We start from the raw sequence: 12,666 nt of genomic DNA, 5'->3' as shown, positions 1-12,666 counted from the left end.
TATATATATATATACACACACACACACACACACACACATATATATATATAAAGAATTATAGTGCATTCTTACATTTTGGAACAAGAAAAATTTACATAAAAGAACAATTTTTTAAATCTTGTTTTTAACTATACTTGTCTCAGTATTTAGAAATACATTACATTATAATCCTTTACATAATAGGAAAAAAAATCAACGTGAAAAATTTAGATTGCTGAAATGATCTACATTTAAGTTTAAAACTTTGTTATTTAATAGCCACGAATGTAAGCTATTTGGTTGAGCTCATTGGATATTTCAAAATCACAATGCATGAGTAGGTCCATGCAAATTGTTGTGGGAGGGGAGGGAGAAGAGCCATCTTACTCATTAAAACTTATCAGTGCAGCTCTCTGGTCCCTGCTGCTCTGCACACAGAAACATGCCTTGACCCAATGTGCATTTTGCACGTTACAGGAATGGTTGGAATTTTGCAGACTGCAGACGTTCTGGATCGTTTGGACTAATTTTCTCAATGAAATGCGCGTGAGCCATGGAATTAACAGTGATATGGATCTGCTTTGGATTACTTATTCATCTCTCACCGCTTGGATGCTTGGATTTACATCTATCGGAAGCCCTCCAGCCTGGTGCAACACTGGCAAATGTATCAATCGGGCCAGAATGGACGTACATAATCGACAGAAGTCTCACAGATAAGTCTTTACGGCACTTTCTAAAGATCAGGAGAAGTGATGGGCTGGTATCACTCGCGCGCAAAGTTGACTGCACTCGTTTGCCGAGAAATCCTGTGCCACTGTATTTGCGGATTAAATCTCTGCTTTCAGAAAACTTCATTCTGCTTCATTTCAATACATTCATTCATGGGCAGAACTGCTTCAACAAACACAAAAGAAAAAATCGTAAACCAGATGCCTATTTCTATCTCTTGACTGGGTATGAGACGTGTTTTTCTTTAGACTTCTTACCCATAAACATTTACGAACGTTTACCTGTATCCATGCGGAGTTCTCAAATGTTTCGAGGTAGGTGTGTGGAGAAAGACCAGCGGCACGTTATTTCCCTCAGGAGCACGAGCCTCTGTTTACCTCATAAGCAGCAAGATGAAGCGAATTTGTTTTGTTTAATGCCTAACTCACTGAATGGCTCTTTATTTGTCGATGTTAAGTTACATTTAAGCAGAAAACACATTGGAGGTCAATTAGACCCGTGGGCTAAACGTCGAAAAAGAAACGTGAACTCTGCTCCTCAGTTTCAACTGCCAAACTACCAGGTATCAGTGCCCGAGAACGAGCCTTCGGGAACGCGCGTCATTACCCTCAAAGCCTTCGACGCCGATGATGGAGACGCTGGTGTTGTTGAATATGATATGGAAGCTCTTTTTGACAGCAGATCTAACCATTTATTTCAAATAAACCCTGAGACGGGTGGTATAACTACTCTACAACCTTTAGACAGGGAAGTTAAAGACACGCATGTGTTTAAAGTTACTGCTATTGATAGGGGAACCCCTAAAAAATCAGCCAAACCAGCGTACCTCACTATCACAGTCAGCGATACTAACGACCACGCGCCAGTTTTTGAACAAAATGAGTATAGGGTTAGTATTCGAGAAAATGTTGAAGTAGGCTTTGAAGTGATGACTATTAGGGCTACAGATGGAGATGCCCCTTCTAATGCCAATATGATTTATAAGATTGTGAATAATGATGAGGTGAACGCTTGCTTTGAAATTGATCCAAGGAATGGGTTGGTCAAAACCAGAGTCAGACCAGACAGAGAAGTTAAATCTCAGTACAGGATTATTGTTGAAGCCAACGACCAGGGCAGAGAGCCCGGTCCACGTTCCGCCACAGCCACAGTACACATCTTCGTAGAGGACGAGAATGATAACTACCCTCAATTTAGTGAGAAGAGATATGTAGTTAAAGTTCCTGAAAATATAGCCGTGAATTCACAAGTAGCTGTGGTGAAGGCTACAGATAGAGATGCCGGGAATAATGCGAAAGTGCATTACAGCATCATAAATGGGAATATAAAGGGCCAGTTTTACATACACTCTCCTACGGGTGTCATTGATGTTATCAGCCCTCTAGATTATGAAATGATAAGAGAGTACACACTGCTAGTGAAAGCACAAGATGGAGGGCGACCACCTCTTATTAATGGCACAGGTATGGTTGTAATCCAAGTGGTGGATGTTAATGATAATTCCCCCATGTTTGTCAGCACACCCTTTCAAGCCTCAGTGTTAGAAAATGTTCCTGTAGGTTACTCAGTGATGCACATTCAAGCTATCGATGCTGATTCAGGTGACAATGCTCATTTGGAATACAAGCTGACTGACACATCACCTGGTTTTCCGTTCACTATCAATAACAAAACTGGATGGATTACGGTTGGTGCCGAGCTGGACAGGGAAACTACAGAGTTTTACAGTTTTGGTGTTGAGGCTAGAGACTGTGGGGTTCCTACAATGTCATCTTCAGCTAGTGTAAGTGTCACTATACTAGATGTAAATGACAATGTCCCCACCTTCACACAGCACTTGTATAACCTAAAGGTCAATGAGGATGCAGCTGTGGGCACCAGTGTGCTTTCCGTCACAGCTGTAGACAGGGATGTAAACAGTGTGGTAACGTACCAAATATCTAGTGGGAACACACGGAACAGGTTCGCCATCACCAGCCAGAGTGGAGGGGGACTTATTACTTTAGCACTACCTCTGGACTACAAGCAAGAAAGGCAGTATCTCCTAACAATCACCGCCTCGGATGGTACACGCCATGACACAGCTCAAGTCTTCATTAATGTGACTGATGCCAACACCCATCGACCAGTATTTCAAAGTGCTAACTACCAGGTTTTAGTGAGTGAGGACCGGCCCGTAGGCTCAACAGTTGTGGTCATCAGTGCCACCGATGAGGACACTGGTGAAAATGCCCGTATCACTTATGAAATGGAGGACAATGTGCCACAGTTCAAGATTGATCCTGACACCGGTGCCATCACAACTCAGATTGAGATTGACTACGAAGATCTGGCATCCTACACGCTTGCCATCATTGCCCGTGACAACGGTATTCCCCAGAAATCAGACACCACTTATGTAGAGATTATCATTCTTGATGCCAATGACAATGCACCGCAGTTCCTCCGGGACATCTACCAGGGAACAGTGTTTGAGGATGCAACGGTATACACTAGTGTACTCCAGGTGTCTGCTTCAGACAGAGACTCGGGATCTAACGGTCGACTGAGCTACACCTTCCAGGGTGGAGATGATGGCGAGGGGGACTTTTTTATTGAGCCTTACTCTGGGATCATCAGAACGGCCCGTAAGCTCGACAGGGAAAACGTTGCAGTGTATAATCTCAAGGCGTTTGCAGTGGACAAAGGAGTGCCCCCTCTCAAAGCAGCCGTAGACATTCATGTGTCGGTGTTGGACATAAACGATAATGCCCCTGTGTTTGAAAAGGACGAGTTGTATATATACGTAGAGGAAAACAGTGCTGTAGGGTCCACTCTTGCCCGTGTAAGTGCCACAGATCCAGATGAAGGTACCAATGCCCAGATCCTCTACCAGATTGTTGAGGGCAATATTCCTGAGGTCTTCCAGCTTGACATCTTCAGCGGAGATCTAATTGCCCTTACTGACCTAGACTACGAGACCAAGATGGAGTACGTAATAGTGGTCCAGGCCACTTCCGCACCACTTGTCAGTCGGGCCACTATACACGTCCTCCTAGTAGATGTCAATGACAATGACCCCGTTCTACAGGATTTTGAGATTATTTTTAACAACTACATTACTAATAAATCCAGCAGCTTTCCCACAGGAGCTATCGGGAAGGTGCCTGCTCGTGATCCAGATGTGTCTGACAAGCTCCTCTACACATTTGTTGAGGGAAATGAACTCAGCCTGCTGATTCTCAATCAAGACACTGGGGAGTTAAAGCTGAGCAAGGACTTGGATAACAACAGGCCACTTGAGGCCACAATGAGGGTAACGGTTTCAGGTGAGACTCACTATGCACATACCACAATATTTGGGCACAATTTTTGTTTTGAAAACTTAAAACTATTATGTGGCGAACAGGCAAAGTATTGTGTGCAGTGGTTTGAGTGATTTTCAAAATCTGCTTTGCGAGTTGCCTTGTCATAGTAGAAAGGGATTTGTGCAAGCTTTATTCTTTTCATGGTGTGTTAATTGGTTTTCTTTGATGCTCTAAGTGATAGTGATCTGGCTCCTTGTGTGCTCTTCTCTTCTGGTGGGTTCTCAGTCCCTGAATATCTAAATTATTTTTACCGCCATACTGTGTTTCTGCTTATGCTCAACAATATTTGATGGCACTCCCTATAGTGAACATATCCATAACAACAATTATCATGCTTCTTTATTTGCAGCAGTTCTGAAGTTTCTTTTTTGCAATATATTATTCAATGAATATGAGATTGTTTTGGAAGCCTGTTCAAACCTCAGAGTCAAAAAAAGTACTGCAACATTACCTCATGATCACAACTGTAAATCTCCCAATTGGTCATTCTGCATATCACATTTAGGACTCACTTATCTCTCTTTTTTAAAAGTCTTGTACCTGGGCCTATGCCACGCTCACAGTCTTTTAAAGTCTCTTCTACTCGGTACAGCAACTGTGGTTTGATAGTGAGATGTAATTGTTTCTAAATTGGTACTCTCCAACAATTTTCAAATTAACTGTTGTTGATCTTCCCCCACATTCCTCAGATGCATCAGAACATATTCCCTCTAACAACTATCATGCACTAACATGAATAAAAGTTAGTGATCCCTTCTCCCTTTGAATCTTGTAGAAATCAAATGTCATTCTTACCTGTCAGATTTGTTCGTTTCATGTACATTTTTCCCAGGAGCCAAAGCTTACAGAATGCCATGCCTGTTTGACAGTGACTGATCACGTGTCAAAGGAGGTTTTGACTTGACTTATGATTTCAAGTCTTTATTTACATTCTGCATCCGCAGGCTGTACCATGCCCCAAGATTCATTTGAGAAAAATGAAACAAAACAAAAAAAGCTAAAATAACTGAAATCCATAAGCTGAAAACCATGTTGCATGTCCAAACAAGATATCATGTGATATTAGGATTAGAACTGATGTCAACGGAGTGATAGTTTCACAACGATAAAACTTATCGTCTCGTATAAGGTGTCACATTTGACAAGAAAATGTTGGGGGATTAATTGAAGAGCCTTTAAAACTCCTATGTAGGCTGGGTACAACTAGAGATTGTTTTGTGCTGTTTTGATTTCTTCTGTTTAATTGTTGTCATGGCTTACAGCGGATCAGGATCACCCAGTAAGTAGAGATGCACCTTTAGCATGTAGTTCCAATGATACACTGCCACTTAATTTGATTCTGAGAAATGTCATGTGCCACTGCTTAGTGGGCAGGCAAATAACTTCCTAGTACACAGTGACAGTGGAGGGAGAACACAAACATTACTGCTTATGATGAATAAAATCCTGCTTTTGTTCATTATAAACATGCATATAATTTTTTTAACCTTGTTTTCTTTTTAATATACATTTTAATACATTTTATAAATTACAGATATTTTATTAGATATAAATTATTTTTTTAAATGCTTCAAATTATCACATTTCAAAGTATCGCATTGATTGCAATTATATTTAGTACAGTCTTGCAGTGAAAAAAAGAAAGAAAAAAAAAGAATATGAGGCAATATGTTTGTAAAAACTGGCAAGAACTTTTCCTTCCACAAAATGTGGCCATTTTTCTATTCCTTTTTTAAAATTTGGAATAATTTGGAAAGCTTTTAAACCAGTCAATCATTACCATTCAAGCTTTTTCTTTAATGCTGGAAAATAAATGTTTTTTGTTCATTTGTTTTTTTGAGAGAGCGAGAGAGAGAAAGAGATAGTTGAGAGTTGGATACACATGATGTACTGTGCTTATTTGATAAATCTAAGGTTATCCTTTTATTCCTTGAAATTGTTGACTGCGTTAATATGAATGCAGCTTCAAGCAAGTACACTGTAAAGTTTAAAAAATCTTAGGCATTTAATGTATGAATCATTGCAGCATCTGTATTCATGTTGACTCAGTGGTTCTTCTCTTTCCCAGCACATGCCTCATCTTTAGTGTTAGTTACTTTGCATCATTTAACATTCAGTCTTGACTCAACCCCAACAGTGCATTCCATTCACAACATTCCATTTGGATTTTGAGTGATAATTCAATATCTAATTCGAGAGAGTGAGCTCCCAGGAAAGGACCATCTGTGGTTAATTTTTCAGTCAACTTTTGATCTACAGTTTTATTTTAAAGGTTGGGCACTTCTCATAATCTTTGATCTTTTCATCTTTATCTTTTGAACCTTTGATGTATCTCATCAATCCCCTTTTCGTCTATAAGTGAAATCTCACGCAGCGACTGATGCAAAGCTTGTGGTGCACACATTTCTTCCGTTAATGGCAGTGCATATGTCTTTATCCTTATTTCGGCACGTTCTAAATCATCTTATGCATGAAATCTTTATCTTATCAGCTTTTCGAAGCATCTAAACCATGCAGGGAATTTGTGAACTTTTCAGAGAAAAGCAGGGATCAAGCGGTTGGTCAGGTCACTTTTAATGCTGACATAGACCAGTTTAGGCCAACATGAATTTCCTTGCATGTCCAGGCTGGTTTATGTACTGTAGGTTAGTGCTGGTCTTGGTGGTGCACCAAAACATGCTGCTCTTCACTAGATCAGAAATACTAAGAAAGTCTTTGATAAAAAACTGCATATGAGGCAATATGTTTGTGAAGAACTGTCAAGAAAATTTCCTTCCACAATTCCAATTTGGCCATTTGTCAATTCCTTTCAAAAATGTTGGGTTTGATTTGGAAGGAAATGATTGCTTCATTAGACCAGAAAGAACAAGAAAGTCTTGCTGGTTAAACTAGTTAAGAAGCCTGGTGTGGACCAACATCCAAAACACAACATATGCTGATCTTTTCAACTGGGGGAACTTGCGCTAAGCAAGCTGATCTCCTTCTTAATCCTCTGGTAATGGAACGAAGCATCCCATTGGGTTCCCTCATGGACGTCCTCTGAAGGACGTCTGGGAAAAAGAGTTTTGAAAAGCTCTGGCTCTCCGTTGTTGTTGCCATGGAGAATGGGGGAGCATTGTGGAGCTCTTAAGCGTTTTGCGCCAAGCTGGGGGGTTGAAGCACGGGCCCCTTTTGTGAAGTGGGGTGAGAAGGAGGGTAGGGGGTGAAATTCGGGGGCTTCTTAAATCCGAAGAGGAGGGAGGCATTGTCCACATGCAGATTTCTGTCAGTGAAGACAAAGCTGTTTGTGTGTCGAAACCTTAAAGGAAGGACACAGCTGAAAGAGGAGAGAGTTTTTTGCACTCACTTGGTGTCTGTCTGGTGAAAGAGCAGAGATCAGAACAGCAACTGCAAAACTTGTCAGTCAGGCACAGTATGTTGTGACTGGTGTACCTGCGTGACAGTAAAACACAATATTCCGGATCACACCACTTGGATGAAGTAGATTTTTATATCAAAAGACAAAGCTTGGTAATGATTGCAGAGTTTGTGTTACTCATAAATAGAGCTTAGGAGTACTGCTCTTAATTTCCAGGCACAAGCTGTTGCCATTGGACACCAAAGAATATTTGAAAAAGAGTCAGGAATGGTGAATGGAGGTTTTTCATTGGACTGCACGAGTACAAAGGGCAAACTGGGCTTTATCTTCTCTAACGCTAAGGCTTTGATACTGAATTCCTTCCTTAACAATGAAATGAAATGATGATGCAATCAAGGCAAATTCTTTGTTTAATCTTAAGAATTTTATACAACTATCACAGTTCTCCCAAATCAAAGTTTTAAAGCTGCTGACCCAAAAATGAAATGTCTGTTGTAATTTTCTCACCCTCATGTTCCAAACCCATATGACCTTTTTTCTTTTTCTTTTTTTGGAGTACAAAAGGAGAAGTTCAGCAGAATGTAGAAGCTGCACTTTTACATACAATGAAAGCAAACAGTGACCGGGATATGGCTGCCAAGCTCTAAAAAGGTCAAGAAGCATTATAAAAGTGGGTGAGGTCAGTAAGATACATATTTTTGTTCAGTAAGGATTTCATAATTGAAATACATTATTTCGGCATGTCACTACCTTTACAAGAAATGTAAGGGTTTTGGATGAGCTAATCTAATGCAGAGTAATGAAGGCGGAAGCTTCCAGTTTCTCAGTATTTGATGGCATCTGCATTTTGCTGCATTTTTAAATAAAGGCATTTAATGCCTAGGTATTAATATTTTATATAAGTGCTTCAATCCTCAACGACCTCTAACAGATACTAATGCATAACCAAGCAGAAGCATGTCTCTTGGCCTTGGGCAACATTAACAGTTCTACCCATAAAATCCACACCTTGCAGGGTCCCATTTCACTGTGCTCCCCTCTGTTTTATGTATGTGCTTGAAGGGATCAAAGCAGACCTGCCACCGATGATGTTAACAAGAATCACAACAGATTCATGAGGGAGGCCGGCCAAGGTGTGGTCTCCATTATCAGGCACTTTAGACCATGCACTCTCTAGAAAGATGCTTTGTTCATTAATTTCTCAGAGTGCAACTTACCACATTCCACACAAGCCATGCCAGGGAGAAAGCTTTTAATAGGCCTTAAGAAGGAATGTAGGGCTTGAACGGAAGATGGATGTTGAACAAGCAAGAAACAAACAAAACTGAACGTTTTGATTGCATAGAATGTTAAAGTGGCATGCTGTCGTCGATGACCACAGAAAAAATATTTTCTGCAAAAACGAACAAATACAGTACATGAATGAATGAATGAGGCATTTATATATCGCTTTCATATGTACTACTGTACACCCAAAGTGCTTTACAATCATATCAGGGAATCTCTCCTCAATACCCATGAATATACTGTATCTGACCATATCATTTATCAAATACTTTTAATATATTTTTTAATTGGTTATCATTTGATATTAGATATTTAATTGTGCAATAGAATTCCCACTATTTTTACATTTCATATTTGTCATAATTTCATAATTATGACTTAGTATGTCTTACTTTTGACTTTTAATGTGATGATTTCAACTGTCATAATTATCTCTATTTCATTGTATGTCAAAATTTTGACTTTTATTGCATAATTGACTTGGTGTGTCATAATTTTGACATAATTTTCATTAAATTTATTATCTCATAATTTCGACTAGTTTTGAATTTGTATGTCATAATTCTCAATTTATACTTTTTATCATTATTTTTTACTTTTCTTATAATTTTGACTTTTTATATTAGAAGTCTGACTTGGTATGTCATAATTATTTTGTTTTTCACATAAATATCTCATAACCATGTCCTTTTATCTAATACTTATGCCATCATTTTGACTTTTATCTAATATTTTTGTCTGTTTATCTCATAATTATGACTTATGTCATAATTTGACTTTATCTCATAATTATTATTTACCAAAGCATGTTTTTTTTTTCTTATGTGGTGGAAATTGACTTCCATATTTGAAGTCCTTTTAAAAAACGTTTATAATTTTTCTAAAGGGAACAGCCCTCATTGCCTTGTGCTCTCAGTAGCCCTTCTCTCAGCTGTGCCTATTGTGCGACGGGCACCAGTTGGCTCAGCTTCGCAAATATTTAGGTCAGCCATCAGCCGTGAAGTTGCTGTGGCCACTGCCAGTGAAGCAGGACATGTGTCTTGGCGTTGGCTAACTGATGCTTTGGCAGGAGTTTTTTGGGATTCCCTGCTACTTTTGCACCAGCCAACTGCCAATCAGCTGTCCAACTGAATGTTCCCACATGCTTTTTGAGAAGCATTTCAGGACAGATGACTGAAAAGAGACAATTAAGACTGATGTGTTTGTATTCAACATTTTGTATTCTCACCCCATGAAACTCCATATTTAAAGCATTAGATCATCCTGATATGACAATTCTGTCATTATTTACTCAACCTCATGCCACCCAAACATGTATGGCTTCCTTTCTTCCGTTTAGCAGAGTGTTCACATTGGTCTTTTCCATACAATCAACCATAAATTCAGCCCGTATGACTTTTAAGTCTTCTGAGTTGTTATTTGCTGAAAAACTTTAGCTTTATTTTAAGGTGACATAGTTACATTTGTACTTACTCAAACAAGTACTGAGCAAGTACTATAGGGTCAGGGTTAGTTACTTGTAATTATGCATAATTTAGTGTTATTACTATAATAAGTACATGTCGTAACGTGTAACTTCATCACCTTAAAAAAAAGTGTTACCAAACTTTCCTTCCACTGCAGCTCAAATCTCATTCACATTCAGATGTGCCATACTAGGGGTTAATCGGATCGTAGTTGATCCGTAATCCGTAAGGCTCCACGGTTCGGTATGCATGTGTTTCACGGATTAATTGCTAAGGTTCACCACCAATTCGGCTCTTGCGCGCTGTTATCTGTGCGCACATTGATTCCTCTTTCGCATCTCCATGTGCTTGAACAGACACATACACACAAAATTATGTCAAAATACCAGTCTCGGGCAAGTATCTCGTAAACACAGTTGGTTGTGTCTTAAGTGAATGTAAATAGTAAATAGTTTCCGTGAGATTCATAGATCCATGCATTCGGTCTTAAAGTGACAGCAACCTGTAGCTGAAGTACCTGCTGCTGTCTAAGTCATTATTGTTAATCAAACAACAAATATCTATATTTAATTTATACAGTGAACACTATTATTTTACATTTGGGCCTAATTATTACATGTCTGTACCTGAATACATACACTACAGTTAGATCTTACTTTTTTGTGACTTTGTTGTATTTATCTATGCTTGTAATTAGTGTTTTTGCTTTAGTATCGAAGTAAGCAAGTGTGCTTTAAGTAATAAATGGAAAGCAAAGTTTATTTGTGTGAAAGGCAACCATTCACATGAAAAGTTGTGAAAATGTTTAGGATATGGCGAAGTTGTACAAAAATCTGTGACTCAAACCTAAACAAAACCATGATTATCATTAAAAAAAATAAGTTGTAGTTTTCACATGATACAAGTTATATAATATGATATTGCCATCTCTTTACAGTCATGAGAGTGTGTGGAAATAGGCATTTAGACTCCTGATTCACGTCATCCACATAGTAGTTGGTAACCAGGAAACCGAGGTTGACATTAGCTGTAGGACAGTTTAACAGTTAGGTGATAACCTCTAAACTTCCCACTGTGTTCATTTGCAGGTCAGCTCCTGCGAGTAAGTGTCTTTAGAGTGTGTATTTAAACTACACTGAAGTATTATCTTTGCACAGACTGTTTGGCCTTTTCCCTCGGAAAACACTATGCCGAAAAGCTGCTCTGTGTGTTTGCCTTCATTCTCAGATTGTTCGAAAAGAAAACTGAACACACTGTCACAGCTCAGTGGTCTTGCAAAGGAGTTTGTTGCCAAGTGAAACTGTGAACATTTCAGTGTAGTTTACTTTGCTAGTGTCATAATCTCCACAGTCAGTTTTGATGGATTCGTTGAAGCTGGACTTTCTGTGGTGCGGTGCTAAGTTATTCCATTTAAACAAATTATCGTATAATGTTTTGCTTTGATTTCTGGTTCTGCAGTCTCTGGAATCAGTTGGTACAGTTTCTGCTCTGGACCACCCACACTTGTGTATGATATTCATATTAACACTGCGATTCCTATTTGATTGTATAGACAGATTTTAGAGAATTATCATTCTTTTGTACAAGCTTTTTCCTGGAGAGGATACAAGATCACTTGTAGGCCTTTTTAGTTGAGAACGTTCTGCTTCTCTTTTTCTGGTAGGAATAACTAGGTTTTACATGTTTGATGACTGTGCAGTTTTAAGGTTGGATTTCAATGACAATTTCTTACTTTTGTATGATACATATTTAAGTAGTGATGATTACTACTAATGAACTACTGGATAAATTAACTAAGTAAAATTTTCAGTAGTTGTGCTGTCTGCAGATTTAAAGTGCTTGGGGTCAATTTTCACCAGTAATATGACTTAATGTAAAGTGTCTCTGTAATATTTTATTTTATGCCAGAGTGTTCATGTATAGCAATTACTGGTAAGAGAGTCAACAGAGAGGAAGCAAGAGAGAGACTTAATGCATTTCAGAGTGGCAGTAATATACAAAGTTGGGATTGTATTGCACACCTCATTAAAGAAAAGACAAAAAACAGGAAACCACTTAGCATATACATTGCTGTGTTCTTCTCCATATAAGGATCAGATTTCTGGCACTATTTAGCAAAGTTTACTAAGCATATTTAAAAGAAACTTAGTTAAGTAGTTTATGGGATTACTGAGTATTATGAACACAATGGAGCAGGATGTGACCTGTTATAAGCCGTTCCCCTCATAGAAACTTCTGGGAAAATTGCGGTTAGTATTTGACAAATTTGTGATTTGCCAAGATTGCAAGCTTACCAGGACACCCCATGTTTAGCACGTAAAGATAGGAGGAAATTAGTTTTAGGCTGTCAATCGATTACACAATTTAATTGAAATAATTGCATTAATCAAAATAATTCATGTCAAAATATTTTCTACAGTAAAAACATAGATGGAAAACTTTCTTGCATTGGAAATATATATATTTTTAATTACCTATGCCTGTGATGATCACTATT

General features: G+C 38.6%; 1 protein-coding gene across 1 annotated transcript in view; it reads left to right on the top strand.

Moving 5' to 3' along the window:
- Window positions 1-393: 393 nt before the first annotated feature.
- The window catches only part of celsr1b (cadherin EGF LAG seven-pass G-type receptor 1b), a 44,277-nt gene continuing 32,004 nt past the window's right edge, over window positions 394-12,666 (top strand). Inside the window, exon 1 of the mRNA XM_079859898.1 lies at window positions 394-4,019. Coding sequence (XP_079716024.1) covers window positions 533-4,019 — 3,487 coding nt within the window. The 5' untranslated portion in view covers window positions 394-532. The remainder of the gene's footprint in view (window positions 4,020-12,666) is intronic.

This window comes from Squalius cephalus (genome assembly GCF_949319135.1).
Source record: "Squalius cephalus genome assembly, chromosome: 23".
Classification (NCBI taxonomy): Eukaryota; Metazoa; Chordata; class Actinopteri; order Cypriniformes; family Leuciscidae; genus Squalius; species Squalius cephalus.
The sequence above is the reverse complement of the archived record's forward strand: the minus strand, read 5'-3'. Positions and strand labels throughout refer to the sequence as shown.